This window comes from Aricia agestis, chromosome 1 (assembly GCF_905147365.1).
Source record: "Aricia agestis chromosome 1, ilAriAges1.1, whole genome shotgun sequence".
In the NCBI taxonomy this organism is placed as follows: domain Eukaryota; kingdom Metazoa; phylum Arthropoda; class Insecta; order Lepidoptera; family Lycaenidae; genus Aricia; species Aricia agestis.
The window spans coordinates 22,879,104-22,896,995 of record NC_056406.1 but is presented as its reverse complement, the minus strand read 5'-3'; the positions used below and the strand labels follow the sequence as shown (position 1 = coordinate 22,896,995).

At 35.0% G+C, this 17,892-nt stretch overlaps 1 protein-coding gene across 1 annotated transcript in view; it reads left to right on the top strand.

Annotated features, from left to right (window-relative positions):
* Window positions 1–12,007: 12,007 nt before the first annotated feature.
* LOC121730364 (protein Wnt-6) overlaps window positions 12,008–17,892 on the top strand; it is a 36,032-nt gene continuing 30,147 nt past the window's right edge. The window contains exon 1 of the mRNA XM_042119379.1: window positions 12,008–12,232. Coding sequence (XP_041975313.1) covers window positions 12,171–12,232 — 62 coding nt within the window. The 5' untranslated portion in view covers window positions 12,008–12,170. The remainder of the gene's footprint in view (window positions 12,233–17,892) is intronic.

Sequence of the window (17,892 nt, the reverse complement as noted above, 5' to 3'; positions counted from 1 at the left end):
TTAAATATTCTAAGACCTAAGTGATAAGTCCTAATTCGTAAAGTCTAAATCCACATTTAGTTGATTTATTGATGTGCTATAAAATATAATTAAGAGTTTATAGTAGTCTGGTTACAAAGGTATGTGAACATACGAGTGATAGCATCTATAGCTCATCGCGTGCGTCATTATTAGTCACAATTCATTAGGTTTTTCGTCAAGCTCACGACTTCAATAGGGATGTCTAGTGTCCGGTATCGACATATCGACATATCGACGCTCTCATCTCAGATCGCTATCGACGATCTTGCACAGTCACCGGTCCGGGGTGGCATCATGCTTCATTGTGCCCGTTGAGCATCTAATGTATGGAATCTAATTGGAACTTACGCCGTATCGAAACGACAGGCAGTAAAATGTATGTAATGGCGTTTAAGACATTTGGTTCAGATTACAGATTATGACATTGCTCGTAAGTTGAAAGCTAATCAAAATGTTTTAATCGATCACGCGATAATGCGAGTGATGTGCCTCACTCGATATTTTATTAGATTGTTAAATTTTATATTTATATGCAAGTCGATAATTGTACTCATGAAATATTACTGTATAAAATGAATAGATAGATATATCAATGGCCTCATTGGTAAGATAATAAATTAATAACAAATACTGAAAGGTCAAAAAAAGTAATTTTATAGATAAGAAAATTAATTTTATAAAATTTTACGATTCTGTTCTTTAAGTTGGAGTAGATTTTAATTTTATTATACTTTAAGTCATAATATAATTTAAATGGAATTTTAAATTAAGTTATTAAAGCACTTTTTGGAAAATTTGAACTTCATAATGTCTACTAATGTTTTGCATATTTTATGATCGCTGAAATTATGGATTAAAATTTTATCGACAAGATTGTCGATATAAATTATTTTTAATTATTGTCGATAAAAATCTTATTATGCACATCACTAAAACCAGACGTAACGAATTCTATGCATTACAGGTATTGATTTGTGAGACGTTTCTCGTGAAATGAACTACTATTAATTGGATTCCTCATAGTTTTGTGTTGTTAAATATAATTTATATGAGGAGTTACAATCTTGAAATAGTAGATAACGGTTCAATATATTTTAAGTTTTGTTACTGAGCCCAATTAAAAAAGATATTCATTTCTATTGTTTTCCTTAAATTTTACTTTTATTTGTTATTTACTTTTATGAGCAAATGTTTTAAAAAGCACCAAATGAGTAAAGCTCATATTATGTCCCTTATTTGCTAAAGCCATAATTTGTAATTATTGTGATAATATGATAATTAAATATCAATCTACTGGGTTCGTGATCTGAAATCAATTGTATATAAAAAGATGTCGTGCTGTTTATAACTAAATTCCTCTGAAACGGCTGGATCTACTTAGATGAAACTTTGCATGCTTATCCTTTAGGTTTGAGAATCGGTCAAATATTTTTTCATTTTCGAAAAGACGTTTATATATAGCCAAAGAACGTTTGCCGAGTCCACCAGTTTTTTTTTTTTAATGCTATAAGGGGGCAAACGAGCAAACGGGTCACCTGATGGAAAGCAACTTCCGTCGCCCATGAACACTCGCAGCATCAGAAGAGCTGCAGGTGCGTTGCCGGCCTATTAAGAGGGAATAGGGTAATAGGGGAAGGTAGGGATGGAAAGGGAACGGAATAAGGGAGGGAAGGGAAGGGGATTGGGCCTCCGGTAAGCTCACTCACTCGGCGAAACACAGCGCAAGCGCTGTTTCACGCCGGTTTTCTGTGAGGACGTGGTATTTCTCCGGTCGAGCCGGCCCATTCGTGCCGAATCATGGCTCTCCCACGTCAAAAATTAATTATGCTTATGTGCTTGGAAGTGCACTAGTTAAATACTGATATTTGTCTATCAGTGGCATGGGGCAAAAAGGCGTACACAGGAATGATTTTAGTGAGGCACTCGACACAGTTTGTTTGGGCGAGAGTGTTGGTCCTGTGCATTCTGTCCACGTTTGAGCCGCCCGACTGTTTGACGAGACTGTTTACATACTTAGGTGCACTAGAAAGTGTCTTCATTGAGTGGAAAGTAGAGTACTCAGGTAAGCTCTAGGTATGTTTGGAGTAGGCTCTAAGCCTATGTTTGAAAGACAGTCTAAACTAGATTCAAAATTCAAATAGCGACTATAACTGACTAGATGTTCCGCGCGGCTTCGCCCGCTTAATTCAGGAATTTCACGGGAACCGTGAATTTTTCCACAAAAAATAGCCTATGTCCCTTCACGTAGTCTACTGTTTAAGTGTGCTAAATAACATGAAAATTGCTCCAGTAGTTGTTAAGATAATAAGCAATTTCAAATATTTTCCCCGTTTTTTCCACCCTCTATATAAATTATAGCCCATAGCCTTTCTCAATAAATGGGCTATCTAACACTGAAATAATTTTTAAATCGGACCAGTAGTTCCTGAGATTAGCGAGTTCAAACAAACAAACAAACTCTTCAGCTTTATAATAATTATTAAGTATAGAATATGATAAGAGTTGATTCAAAATAGTAGAGAACAGACGTAGAGTATATGTATATTAGGTATATTATGCTTAAATGATATGCTTAACAGAAGTAAAAACTAAAAATAGTATTCTGAAATCGCAGAATTCTGTCTGTAGTGGTCATTGACTCCCTGGCCTGTCAAAAAATTTGTCAATTGCGTCAGACGTCTTGAGAATCTGTCAAATCCATACTAATTTAGAAATGCATCTACGCGTCGCGTTGCGGTCTGAATCAACCCTTAGGGTCAATTCAGACCGCGACGTGACGAGGCGATGCGAGGCGCGGCGCGGCATAAATTTGTATGGATTTGACATACATATTTCAATTGCGTGAGGCGTCTTGCAAATCTGTCAAATTCATATAAATTTAGAAATGCACTGCAATGGTGATATCGTATTTTTTTTTATTAAATAAGGGGGCAAACGAGCAAACGGGTCACCTGATGGTAAGCAACAGGGATGTTGCGGATCCCGATTTTTTCACATCCGCGGATGCGAATGCGGATCCGGATATTTAGAGGTTCACATCCGCGGATGCGGATGTTTCGGATCCTACATAAATATAGTTTACTAGCTGTCCCGGTGAACTTCGTGTCACTTTAAAACCTTCCCTGGACTTCTACGAATATTTTAAGACTAAAATTAGCCCAATTCGTTCAGCCGTTTTTGAAAATTATCACGGCTAAGAAGACTTCATAAGTTATTAAAAGTACAAAGGAATTTTTCGTTCAAATTCCTTTGAATGTAACTGAGATGATGTTGTTAGTAGTGTAAAACATGTTATAATTGTACATTAATTGACGAAACAAAACTTATCAAAAACTGGCAGTACTACGGAACCCTTTATTGTGCGTGGCTGATACGCACTTGGCCGGCTTTTTCGCTCCCATTGGTCATTTGTCACGCGCAAACGGCATGCGCCATTCCTCCCGATGTTTTTTTTTCTTGTCGCAACTCGTATGACATTCGCATCCGCATAAAAATCCGCATTAATTTAATGCGGATGCGGATGCGGATATTCGCAACATCCCTGGTAAGCAACTACCGTCGCCAATGGACACTCGCAACATCAGAAGAGCTGCAGGTGCGTTGCCGGCCTTTTGAGAGGGAATACGCTCTTTTCTTGAAGGTTTGCAGGTCGTATCGGTCCGGAAATACTGCTGGTGACAGTTCATTTCAGAGTTTTACAATGCGCGGCAGAAAGTTACGCGAAAAACGCACTGTGGAAGACTGCCACTCATCAAGGTGATGAGGATGGTATGTTTTTCGCGTGGGACGATAGCGAAAAGTTGCAGGTGGTATGATTCCGAAAAATTCCTCAGAGCACTCCCCGTGATACAACCGATAGAGGATGCAGAGCTACATCTCGGCGTAATTCCAGGGGGTCCAAGCTGTTTGAAACACTATGGCAGTCAACAATTCGAGCGGCCCTTCGTTGGATACGATCCAGAGGGAGCAGTTGGTATTTTGGCGCCACTGTCCAGAGATGAGAACAATATTCCTTATGAGACCGAACCTGCGCCTTGTAGAGTTGTAGGCGTTGGTCCGGACTGAAGTACTGTTTCGCTCTGTTAAGAACACCAAGCTTCTTCGAGGCTAATTTGGCCTTACCCTCTAGATGATATCGGAACTGGACTTCGCTCGATATGTTGACGCCAAGGAAAATTTTGTATACACAATGTGAACACAGTATGAATTATGTATATCACTTCAAACTCATAAATAGTTGGAGATTATCATACGAAGAAGTAACCAAGATGTTTTCTGATGAAATTATAATAGTCTATTTCTTTACAAGAATTCAATTTTATTCTTAAGTTAACAGAATGCAGTGCGAGTATTTTTCACATAGCTCCTAGACTAGAAAGGTCAATGACCGCCGGTGCCACCTTTAATTGTCCAGACTATAGAAAAGTTTTGTTCTCAAAAGTTGTCTGTGTATCCACCGTAGATATTTAACTATGATTAACCTTCAATTTAATGAAGAGTTTGACAGATATTTTATGGGGCTTATAATTTAAATTAATTACATTTAAGTAATTAATGTTCCACTCTGAGTGCAGAGGTTAGTGTTGTAGAAGTGACAGTTTACAGACAATATAATATTACTTTGTCTTTTTCTTCTAGCGTGTTGGACATTAACACCGGCTGATGACGATGAATAATATGAAATAATTATGATAATTCATTGGAAGAGAACAGATGCGTTGTTTCAAACAAAAGTGAGTTGTAATTGTCTGCTTGTCAAACAAGTGCAGTGCTTTGATGTTGGCCGCGAATTCTGTTTTATGAAACTAGACTAAACTGTTAGAGATGTTTTCGTTTTTTGCGTTTAATTCGCGAAATCCCTGAGAGACTCAAGACGATTGTTAGGTAAAAAAAAAAAACGACTTTCATACATATATGTAAACCTTTCATAAGATGTATTAAGTTTATAATAATAATAATCAATGAATGACATTGACATTCATTATCTTATGTTTCAAACTCTTTATTATTTTATATTACGTACAAAACGCTGTTAATATTTCATAATCATGCATTTACGACTTTTGTGTTTCTTGAAGATTGATTTTAGCCTGCCATCTTTTCGGTACGTCAACGGCATCTGCCTTTTTTTTCCCCGACCGGATGTATTTTATACAATTGTATCACTAGAATCAATCTCCCGGAAATCAAAACATTTTAACATTACATTTTACATTTTGTAATCACGAGATAATTAAATATTTAAATAAGGTTTAACGTAAATCTATATAAATAAAACTCAAAGGTGACTGACTGACAGGGTGATCTATCAACGCACAGCCCAAACCACTGGACCGATCGGGCTAAAATTTGGCATGCAAGTAGATGATATGACGTAGGCATCCGCTAAGAAAGGATTTTGATCAATTCTACCTCCAAGGGGTTAAAATAGGGGATGAAAGTTTATATATAATAATACTTCTTAACGCGAGTGAAGCTCGTTATTATATAAACTAAAAATAAAACTTACACATTATACTAAAACTTGTAGTGTGTAAAACTCTTGAAAGGTTTACTAGATGTTGCTCGCAATACATTATTGCGAGCAACATCTAGTAAACCTTTTAAGATACATATTATCATTGCATACCAATTCATCTATCGTACTGGAACCGCACATTTTTCCGCGAAAAAACTGTTAGGTCTACAACCATCCATCGACTTGAGCTTTGTGATTGCATGCAGACTATTTCTACAATCTATATTGGCTAAGCGGCTCAAACGACAGAGAAACAGATGAGACTTACGCATATAATATAATAACATATTATTATGACTAGAGATCGCCCAATGGTCGAAATTCGACCTTACTTGCAACGACATTAGGACTACTACCTATATTTTGTAAAAACTATTGACTTCATCATAGTTTTTTTCAATTCTTGTCTCTGGGACTCAGCTAATCTCAGACTGGCCGTATAAGCATTGTCTAATAGTATCTAAAATTAAATAAAAAAAAAAAACAATAATCGATTTTCAATTTGTCAACTTGTCAGCAGACTTCAACCATAAATAAAAGAGTATAATTCGTATGTATAGGCTTGTCACTCAAAAGCTGTCATTTTTCTTAGTAGTAGTGTCGTAGTGTGTGTAACGTTTTATTTGTTAAAAATATATATGATAAAAGCATAATTTTAAAATAATATTAGCTCGATGCACTCCTTCACCATATAAACTATAACTGTGCGAAATTTCATGCACCTACGTTTCCCCATTTTTCGTAAAAAGGGTTACAAAGTTTTTCTCTCACGTTTTAATATATAGATGTAGGTAGGCAAATGACAGCTTATATTTGCTTCATAGGACGCATTTATTATATGATAAAAGTTTAGTGCTATGTGACAGCTTTCCAGTGTAACCACGTGCTGTTGACCGATGTAACTTTATACCCACGTTAAACTGCGTTCAAACTCATTGATCCTCAACCACGTGACGTATCAATTAGTGGCGATTAATCACAGCCCATCAGGTGCGCCGACGGCCGTCCACGAACTGTGACAACGACGACGCTTCTACCGTACCTCCAGAACCTTGGAGTTTAAAAAAAAAATACCCTTATATCTTTAACGTAAAGGTGATTTCTAAGGTAAAATTACTTCGAATGCGCTCTATCTAGTATCTACCAGCCCTAATCATAGTAATGAAATGAGAAAGCTCTTTCACACGTAATAAGCAATAATATTTAGCCTTATTAGCGTTGTTGGTAGCCTCTAACAGCAGCGTTCCTATAACTCGATTTCTAGTTCGTCATTTTGAGGATTGACATCCAAATCACTACCTTTTACAAAAGCTATTTCCCTGTATAGAAGAGCCTAGCTTTTGCCTCTGGTCCATAGAATTTTGTAATATACATACAGTACTCCCAAATTAATAATGCGCATGCAAATCTTCGCTAATTGTGGTAATCACGAAAACACCCGAATCTATGTAACGTAAGAGCCCCAAACAATGCACTTGCATTTTGCGGCGTTACCACGGTAACGTCCAAGCAACGTCAGGCGCTTCTACGTCGCTGCAAAGCGCTGTTTTTCTTAAAGTTAAGTTTAGAACAGCGCTTGCAGCGACGTCTTCCGACGCTCGGGAAATACGACCGTTGCCGGAAAATTACGAAAATTTCTATGCGCATTATCACTTTGGTAGTATATATTACTGTATATAGCTTTTACTAACCGCTCCACTCATTTTGTGCTCCTACTGTTTTCAATACATAACTTTAACGAGTTAACCTTTAATTCCATTAGATAATAATTTCACTGGTCAATGATCATCCATTTCGATAAAAAAATAAAATTAATTACGCTGACATTACACGCTCGCAAGCTCGGTGCGTGCGATTTCCAGCAACGTGTAAACATCTTACCTATAACAATGCACTCCAAACAGAGTATGATGGACAGAAAGGCCGTCTATATATAGAGCACACGTGCGCACCTGCTTGATGGGATGGTGCGATTTGACAATTTGATGGAAAATCCGACGTTTGCTTACTGTTACAGATCTGGCGATTCGCGTTGCGTAAAGGTCATTATGTTGAGCCTCGTCTGTCATCGGGATGGCAAATATAATATTAGGTCAAGGCTGGCTTATTACTATACAAGATGATGCTCGCCAATTCATTGTACCAAAATTCATTTATTGTAAAATTTTCCGGGACAAAAAGTATCCTAAGTCCTTTCCCGGGAAGTATCCCCATACCCAGCGAAATCAGTTCAAAATTTTGGGCGTGAAGAGGTAACAGACAGACTGCAGAAAGTTAGTATGGACCTGTATAAGCCCCGCATAACGTTAAGATCGCTAATCGTGTCATCGACTGACTGCGATTTATCAATAACTCGTGACCGGTCTCATCACTGATCTACCAATCTATCTAGCGTCTTCCGTACGCTTACACCCGCCCCGCTCACACCTCGCCCCACCAAAGAAACCTGAAAATCCAACACTGCCTCCCTTTTTATCCAAGTGATCTTAAAGTTATGTGCAGCTTATAATCTTATTTACAGTATATAAGCTATTAATTAAGACATTCGCCCCGTGCGAGTTTCTTACGCCGGTTCTTCTCGCCGGGTTAGTTTCCGAACCGGTGGTAGGCACCAGTATTTGAAAGAAGCAAAGCATATTCAATAATGTCGTTTGTGGTCGTTTTTTAGATGTTAAATTGGAAGAACACAAATATAATATCTACGAAAACCGCATTCAAATCGGATCAGTAGTTTTCGTGTGATGCCGGAACAAAGATACAGACAGACAGACAGACAAAAAACGAACTACATATTTTTTGGCTTCTATAATGTTGTAGTGACACCCACCGCTTATTATTTTTTGAATATCTTTAATGTACAGAATTTTCATTTCCACAGTTTTATTATAACTATGTAAAGATGAATGCAAAAGTGTCATTTTTAGAAATAACAGTCATAAAATGCACAATTTATGTTCCTATTTCGCTACTGCATACTCAGATACCACCGACCACGGTATCATATTGCATTATAACCTTTTTATCTTTTCTTAATTACTATATTTTATAAAAAATCTACATTGATTTAAATTATATAATATACAGATGAAAATAAATCGAAATACATTTAAGTACTAAAAACATTTTATACAATATTATTTCCTTATGTCTGTCTGTCTGCAGTAATAAAGTCAAATTACTTCTTAATGATTTCAGTCCATTATGCTATGTTTCTATTTTTTATTCATGAACTTGTTAAAATACATCAATGCAATAAATTATATATTTAATGGCTACTTTTGTACATGAAATAAGGGGGCAAACGAGCAAACGGGTCAACTGATGGAAAGCAACTTTCGTCGCCCATGGATACTAGCAGCATCAGAAGAGCTGCAGGTGCGTTGCCGGCCTTTTGTTGCCTGTAAATTAATTTCCGACTTGAATTTTAATTTTAATTCATATTTTTTTTCAAACATGAAGATCTTGCTTTTATTGCTTTTGCTTGACGTCTTTTCAATTTATCTTACATTGGTCAGAATACAATCATTAATTTTATGCAACCATTAATGACTACAATGGAAAGTGCTTATGTTTGTTACCGTTAATGTGCGTAAAGCAGTTAGAGTGCAGATTAACAAGATATTCTGCAGATTATCTGGATGAGTCAGCTGTTAAGGTGCAAAAAAATATTCTATTTAAATCACAATAAACAGGTTCTTGTTTGAATAAAGCATGTTATTTATTAGTAGATAATTATACAGTATAATTTGATGTAAGTACAAAAACAAAGGAACAAATATTAAATTTCAAGTAAAATGTTCTCCACTAATGAAATTTAACAGATCGTATCAACTAGAAAAAGCCAATCAAAACAAACACAGTCTTAGGTTGACAAGCTTAAGTCAATTTTTTAAGACTTTTACGAAGGAAGAGAATGCAAACTAACTAGGTAAAGTGCAAATATAAGCTTTTTTATTTAAATTACACACTTTACCCGCTGGTATCAGGGAATATGCAGATTACCTAGGTAATGTGCACTTTAACATATTCTGCATTCTAACGGTAACATAATATTAAAGTATGGTTTTACATCGTCAATTGTTAATTTATATAATTGTCCTGTTAAATGCAGCCCCTCCACGTTGGCCCTTATTGAATCAATACAATAAGAGGCTAAGATATGGATACAGTATTTTTTTCAGTCTTTTAAATTTTTGTAGTTCTGACTTTTTTTATGAAATAAGGGGGCAAACGAGCAAACGGGTCGCCTGATGGAAAGCAACTACCGTCGCCCATGGACACTCGCAACATCAGAAGAGCTGCAGGTGCGTTGCCGGCCTTTTAAGAGGGAATACGCTCTTTTCCTGAAGGTTAAGCCTGCGATATTATAGTGCATACTCACTGCGATCGACTGTAATTTAGATTTTGTTACCGATAGCCAAATTAAATTTAAGACTATGTTCTTCTGATGCGATAACACAGTCTAGCGTGCTTTTCGACTGGTCCATAAAGCTTTTTAAAGTTCTCATATGCTAAAGGCCTAATTTATGAGCTATCACTTAATTTGATTAATTCCGTCTGTTTTTTGTCCGCCAGAAAATAACGTCCTATACTGTTTATCTACGAATAATAAATTTATTATTCGTAGCTGTTTATATAATCGTGCGTAATATTAATATATTACGCACGATTATTTATACATTAACAGACTTATACGTCTAAAGCCAAATAAATTATTATCGACTAGAAGTCGCAACTGCCGCGTTAGTATCGACATTCGTTTATCACACGGAAAAAGGTATATTTCCGGAAAAAAACAACTTACGTACTTTTCATCGGCTAACAGTACCTAGACTAGGTCGAAATTGGTTCGCACTTCGGACGGCGGCCTAACCCTGGAAAAGACAGACAGACAGACTATAGCATTTTTATAATAAGTAATTATTATATTCTAGTATGAATTTCAAGAATTCAAAAGTGTGATCTGCCACAGTTCTTTGCCGATAAATAATTCGGAAGAGGTTCTCGAATCTACGCAGAGAATATAATATAGAACTTAGATATTATAATAATATTATGTTTATTATAATATAATATATATGACAACTAACCGTGCAAACTGTTTGACTTTACTAATAATATTTCTTTCCGATAGTCCATAATTGTGTGTTAAGAAAGGAAAATCATTTAATTTTCTGTTGTTAATATTTCATTGTCTAAAATAAATAATTTAATAGGGAACCCTGTTATATTAAGAATTACATTTTATGGATTATTTAATATTTTAGCATTTTACAAGCAGGGACAATTAATATTCCATTATGTTGTAACCTTTTGTATGCAAATTCGGAAAGCTTATCTAGACACGCGGTAGCATGTCAAGCCAAGTTCAAGTAAGTAGAACAGAACTGGCTAGCAGCACCATTTATAATTTTATACGAACCATTTGCAGCCACTTTTGACCCCCTCGTAATTCAAAAACTATTGAACTTAATCGTGTAAAATTTGGCTCATATATAAATTACAATACTGTCTGTCTGTCTGTCCGTCTGTCCGTTTGTCCAGTCCGTGTCCGTCTGGCTAGTTTTTATCAGAATTAAAATGTTCAATTACTTTTCATTTACAGTTACAAAATTGGTCAAGTTAAATCTAATCTACTTTAGGATCTCGCCTTATTTAAATAACAGCAATTGTTATAGATATTCAATAAAGCAAAGAAATAGACTTAATTTTTTGTTCATGATGTTATTTCGTTCCTATGATACATATTTCGATTTTCCATAGAACTTGGCACTCATTTAGATTTCCATTCTTTTTACGGCGAAGTCCTTAGACAAGCATAATGTTTGTATTGAACTTGGCTCTCCTTTTTAAACATTTATGTTTTTGGTAAGATAAAAGCTACTAGACTCAAGAAAAAATATTGTAACTTAAGTGTGCTTTATGCTAATGCACCAAACATTATAATAATTTATACGCGAATTCCTGACATCTCACGCGAACACCGATACTGATAATCGTGATTAGAGATTAGATAATATCTATTTCCTCCGATTACCGCCTGTTTCCGAATTTATCCGCCAATTCTCAACATTTTTTACAAGAAATCCAGTTTCTAATTGTGATTACATTAGGTATGAACGTTAATTTTTTTTTCACGTTTGTAATATTTAGCATGGTCTTTACTATTAGTAATGATTGAAAGAGAACGAGCGATCGCGAGCTACATAATGCAAATACGCATAATTTATTTTATGGACTTTTACTAATCTTCCTTTTACCATCAAACTACTTAGCTGCTTTGCCTACAACGAAGATAATTTTATTTCACATGTTCCTTTTTAATAGCAATACATACGCGAAAATCAATCAACAATGAGGTTAATCCCGATTCTAATAACGGGGCCTAATTCCTGAATTTCCGAAATAGCGCGAAAATGTGCGCGCTCGCGGGGTGGGAACACAGGTGCGCGTCAGTCGGGCCGCGACTCCCGCCGGCAGGCATCGCACGCGAATTTTCGGATCCGAGCACGAAAACCGACGGAAACGCTCGCGAAATCAGAAAACTAGGACCGGGGCCCCCTAGAAATCCGAAAAACTAGGATTAAGCCTCGCGCGAAAACCGGAAATGTACTCGCAGTGATGTCCTGTCATGAGGCCCGTCATCATCGCGGCCTGCCTGCTGCTGCTCGCGCCCATCACCGACTCCTGGTGGTAAGCCACTTACCATTTTCACTGCACAGCTAAGCTGGGTCAGCTCAGTAGGTTTTCTAAGCTGTACGTCAAGTATGGCTACGGAGTTTGTGTTAATTAATGTGAGCAAGTTGTTAAATGCCAGTATCCTTATTTTGCCACAGCTTTAAGCGTCAGCTGCCAAAAATTTAAGTACATATACTACAAAATATTTGAAAATTTCTCTTAAACTCTACATATACCCCCTTATTAATAAACGTTGTATAAGCTTTGAATAGTTACACGATGTTTTGTCTTCTACAATCCAATTAAAAATGTCACTTGTGTGACAGGAACAAAACACTGCATAACTATTCTAAGCTTATACAATGTTTATTAATAAGGGGGTAAAAGTTTTAAAATGAACTAAGTTACTGTAGGTTACTGAAACGATCAATTTTTCCAAATAATGCTACGTGCATTATGCGTTAAATTGTTGTTTTTAAATGTTTTTATACGTAGTCTATTCGTATCTAGTAAATTTTGGTAATTAAGTAATGTCTCCATTCTTAAAAAGTAAGGTTATGTAATGTAAAATATGATAAAAACTCAGTATAAATCTAATTCAAATCGACACATCATTTACATCAATAAATCTTTTTAACTCATACTCAATAAAACTTGTACTAAATAATTCTAATATAGTAATAAAATAATTTTATGACTTCATTATTTCTTGAGTAAAGGAAACATAAAAATTAAATTAACGGATTCCTTATTTTATGTTTTTACATGAGTTCTAACAGTCAGAAGATGTAATTTTGCTTTTGTAGCGAACTCCGAATATGTTTTTAAGTTTCTAAATTTTATTCTGATAATATTTATTCTATTTGTTAAGAAGCATTTTTATTTCTCTTGATTTTGCGTTACTTCAGAATATTTAAATGTGAATAGTATATGAGTATAGCGTTATTTTCTTTTTGTTAAACTAAGAATTAACAAAAGGATAATATTGTATGTACCTAGAGCATTGGTAGAGCACACGTAGTAAGGTATAGTTAGTAATAATAAATAATTATTATTGTCTAAGGTACGTTTGACATTATTTTCCGTACTAATATCTGTAATCTGTATGATATTATGATGATAATATCTAAAACTGAATTTCAATTGAAATGGAAATAATACTCTAAAAAGGGCTGGACTGATACGAATAATTTTGATTATAAAATAATAATATTACTTTAGGAAAGGTTTAAGGGGTGAAATTTTTTGCAAATTGTGGAACTTTATTAATAACCTATAGGTGCGATTGACCAACTTGTATTAATAACTTATAAAGGAGTATCCATATTCGATACCTAATATTATAAATGCGAAAGTGTGTCTGTCTGTTTGTTACCTCTTCACGCTCAAACCGCTTAACCGATTTTACTAAATTTGGTATGGAGATACTTTGAGTCCCGGAAAAGGACATAGGATACTTTTCATCCTGGAATAATGTACGGTTCCCTACGCGATAAACGAACTTTTGCTGCCGTCATCTAGTAAAAATATAAACAACAACTCATGGGCATGGAAGCAGGCAGTTTTATTTTTCTGAAACGATTTGCTAATTACCACCGAGGCTCAGTGACTGAGCCAACCTGTCGGTACAGCGTTTAATTCCGGTATGCACAGAAAACACCGTAAATTATTAAAGAAATTATTTACACTATTTTATTATTAAAATGTAATAAATAAAGGCCGGCAACGCACCTGCAGCTCTTCTGATGTTGCGAGTGTCCATGGGCGACGGCAGTTGCTTACCATCAGGTGACCCGTTTGCTCGTTTGCCCCCTCATTTAATTTAAAAAAAAAATAGTTTCTCTGCATTAAAGTGAAATATGCATGCATAATATTATAATATTTTTTGGAAAAGATCATGGAAATTAAGAATACTCGTCGCATAATAAAAACATTATACAGTGTTTGAACAAATAGAACTTAAAATATCAGTTTAATAAATTAATATGAGAAGCAAAATATTTACAGTGTTTTCTTAGAAATTAATGAAGTTTAAATCAGTTTAAATCAGAATTTTAAATCAGTTAAAGTGATTAAAAATATAATATGGTACCGCATAGATTTGGAGACTAAAAATTCATGTTATTCTATTACCTACATTAAGACGTGTACTTCCTAGCTTATAATTCCAAGAATTAATTTATTTTATCATTATGGAACCAACAGAGATCTTTCAGGTCGGTAATTGACACTGTAGAGACCGAAGTCCATAGTAGCAGTGCGGAACCCTAAAAATGTGAATGCTTCTATATTATGATACCATCGTATAATAATTTTATAGACAGCTCTTATAAACTTAAATAAACAAGAGGAAAATATTTCCTTAACGGACTAAGTATAAAACTAATCATAACAAAATATATTTTAAATTATTTCGAGTTGTTTCATTATTTAATTTATTTGTGTTATGTTTTAGGGTTCCGTACCTTATCGATTCGTCATGTCTGTCTGTCTGTCTCTCTGTCCATCCGTATGTCACAGCCACTTTTCTCCGAAACTATAGCTATTCTATAGAAACTTTGTAAATAGATGTAATTTTTTCATCTTACCTATGCGTGTGGGGTATTTATGGATAGATAACGAAAAGTTTGCGAGAGAAACTCTTCCAAAGTGGTAAAATGTGTATCCCCCCCTCCTCTAACTTCTAAAGTGGTACGATAAGTCTAAAAAAATATATGATGTACATTACTATAAAAACTACCAACGAAAATTGGTTTGAACGAGATCTAGCAAACTTAGTTTTTTTTATACGTCATAAATGCTAAACCTGAATTTCATTAAATCACCTGAAATATAAAAATAAATCAAAAACCTTTTAATTTCATAAAATTAAACATAAAATTATTGCTGCTACGGAACACTTCATGGGCGAGTGAACTCGCACTTGGTCGAGTTTTTTTTACTTATCAAAACGATAAATAAGTATTTATAATTATTGATTTAACACTTCAGCATTTCCAAAGAATGAAGAATAAGCACTTTTATCTTAATTCCTAACAAAATATGCATAATTATTATAAATGTTGTGATTAAAACTAATAAAAAAATAAAACCGGCCAAGTGCGTGTCGGGCCACGCGCAATATAGGGTTCCGTAGTACCGCTAATTTTTAAAATTTTTGTATGTTTAATGAATGTACACATTTATAACGTATTTCACACTACTAAACAACATCATCTCAGTTACTTTCAAAGGAATTTGGCCGAATAGTTCATTTATACTTCGCCGAATACATTTTTTTTAGTTGATTGACTATTACTAAATAACTTATGATGTCTTCTTAGCCGTGATAGTTTTTCTTGTAAATTCAGCATATTTCCTACTCCCGTCAATTTTTTCACATTTCTAGAAGCAACCGTTTAGGTGGTAGAAGGGGGACACTGGACTCTAACGATTTTTTCCACTTTAAAACTTAATATTTCACAAACGGATCCCTAAATCGGAAAATGATCTATGAATACTCATAATATTTTTAAAAAACCTATTCAACGACACCTCACACGATGGGGTGGACGCGAAAAAAATAATTCATCCCCGATTGATGTGTAGGGAAGGTACTTTGTGCATTCATGCCAAATTAAAGCTTTGTAGGTCAAATAGTCTCTGAGCAAAACCGCCGCAGACAGATAGATAAACAGACAGACGGGCAGACGGACGGACAGGCCGAAACTGTAAGGGTTCCTTGTTGACTACGGAACCCTAACAACCTATTTTTATTTGAGAAGTAAAATACTTTTGTAAGGTATTCTTTTTTAGTTTGCCCTTGCTTTTATATGTACATTATTGATTTATGAACCTAGAAGCTAAGGAGTCACGTTAATTCAAGGACACAAACTAGTTGAATTCTCTTATTAACCACAATATACTATTTTCTTAGTTACTGGGCCGCTGCAGTTTTCATCTCAGACGGGTCCAGCGGCCCAGCACAAAGCGGAGAAGGCACGGACGGGTTTTAGTGGGTAGAGCTGCCAACTTACCATCTCCTCGGCCGCAGCGAGTCCCACATACCACAGTGGTCCTTTCTCCGGTGCCGCCGGGGATAAGCGCATTTCCCGTCTTTAAAAAAAGGTTTATATATTATATTAGTGATAATGATAATAACAAATCGATTTGCAAAATCAATAAGGCATTTCTAGACTTAAATATTATAGCAAAACATATTTATAGATGGCAATCAACAGTAATATGAATTTTATTGATCATTTAAATACAAATAATAAAATCATTAAATATAGATGGATACATTTGTATCCTTTTATGGAAATGTATTTAGTGTTGTATAATTTCGTAATAATTCGTTGGTGCCATTTGGCTGAAATTACTAGAATATTCTACTCGACTAAAAGGTCTAGTTGACGTCATCCAAAAATCAAAATCAAAAACAATAAATTATTACTGGATATTAATTTATATGTATGGGTCTTATTCAAAATATGCTCGCCTATAAATTAAATCAGATCCAATATGCCTATGATAGGTTATCTTAACTTCTTAGGTTAGTCTTAGGTTCACAAACTTCAGTCAAAGTTTTAGGACTTTTACGAAGGAAGGGAATGCAAACTAACTAGGTAAAGTGCAAATATAAGCTTTTTTATTAAAAAATCTCATACTTTAACGGTTGGTATCAGGGAATCTGCAGATTACCTAGGTAATGTACACGTTAACGTATTCTGCATTGTTACGGTAGCATATATAAAATTTGTAATAATGCATTATAATAAAGTAATATTGAAAATGCATTTTATTTAAATACAACAAACTTTTGTAAATCTTGTTAAAAGTAAGTTTTAATGTGATATTATAAATTATCAGATATTATAAGGACTAATCTGTTATCTAATTTTATAGAAATTTGACTTGACTTGACTGAAGAGGTTTTATTTAATAAATAGGCTACATTTTATCCTGAACAGGTAAAGTGTTTCCTTGGCAAAGAGTTAATACACGTGGACAGCGCAAGCAACTTTTCTACTTAGGAAGATAAGTTTTCCAAGTCAATGTGAAATTCTGTCGAGTACACTCATAGCACAGGTTAATTAATAAGACTGTAAATACATATTTGCTCAGCCCATTGGATTACAAATCTATAGTTATTTATATTTCATGAAATAATTTGCACCATTCATATGAGGCATCGCGACATTTAGCTGAGTAATGGCGGGGAGAAATGGGGCAGAAGCGAGAGGTGTTAATATGTCTTGTTTATATACCACATTATTTACAAAATAATTGCTAACGAACTAAATCTTTCATATAATATTATAAAAGCTAAATTATGTCTGTCTGATTGTTATTTCTTTATGTTAAACAGCTGAACTGATTTGAATTTTTCATTCAGATATACTTATTGAACTTCGATGGTATGGCTTCTAAGGAAGTTTATATAATTTATGAGCGTTCGTGGCCTAATGGATAGTAGACCTTTGGTTCGCACTCTTAGAGGGTGCAGGTTAGATGTGCAGGTGGAGGCGTGTACCAATGAGACATTTTCTGATCTCAAGTACATAATACGGACACTCATACGGTGAAGGAAAACATCGTGAGGAAACCCGCACATAGTTGGTCCCAGACGTATTGACTTGTTCTTTCCTCTGGACTAGCCCGACTATGTTGCAAGCATGCCGTATGCGTTTGCG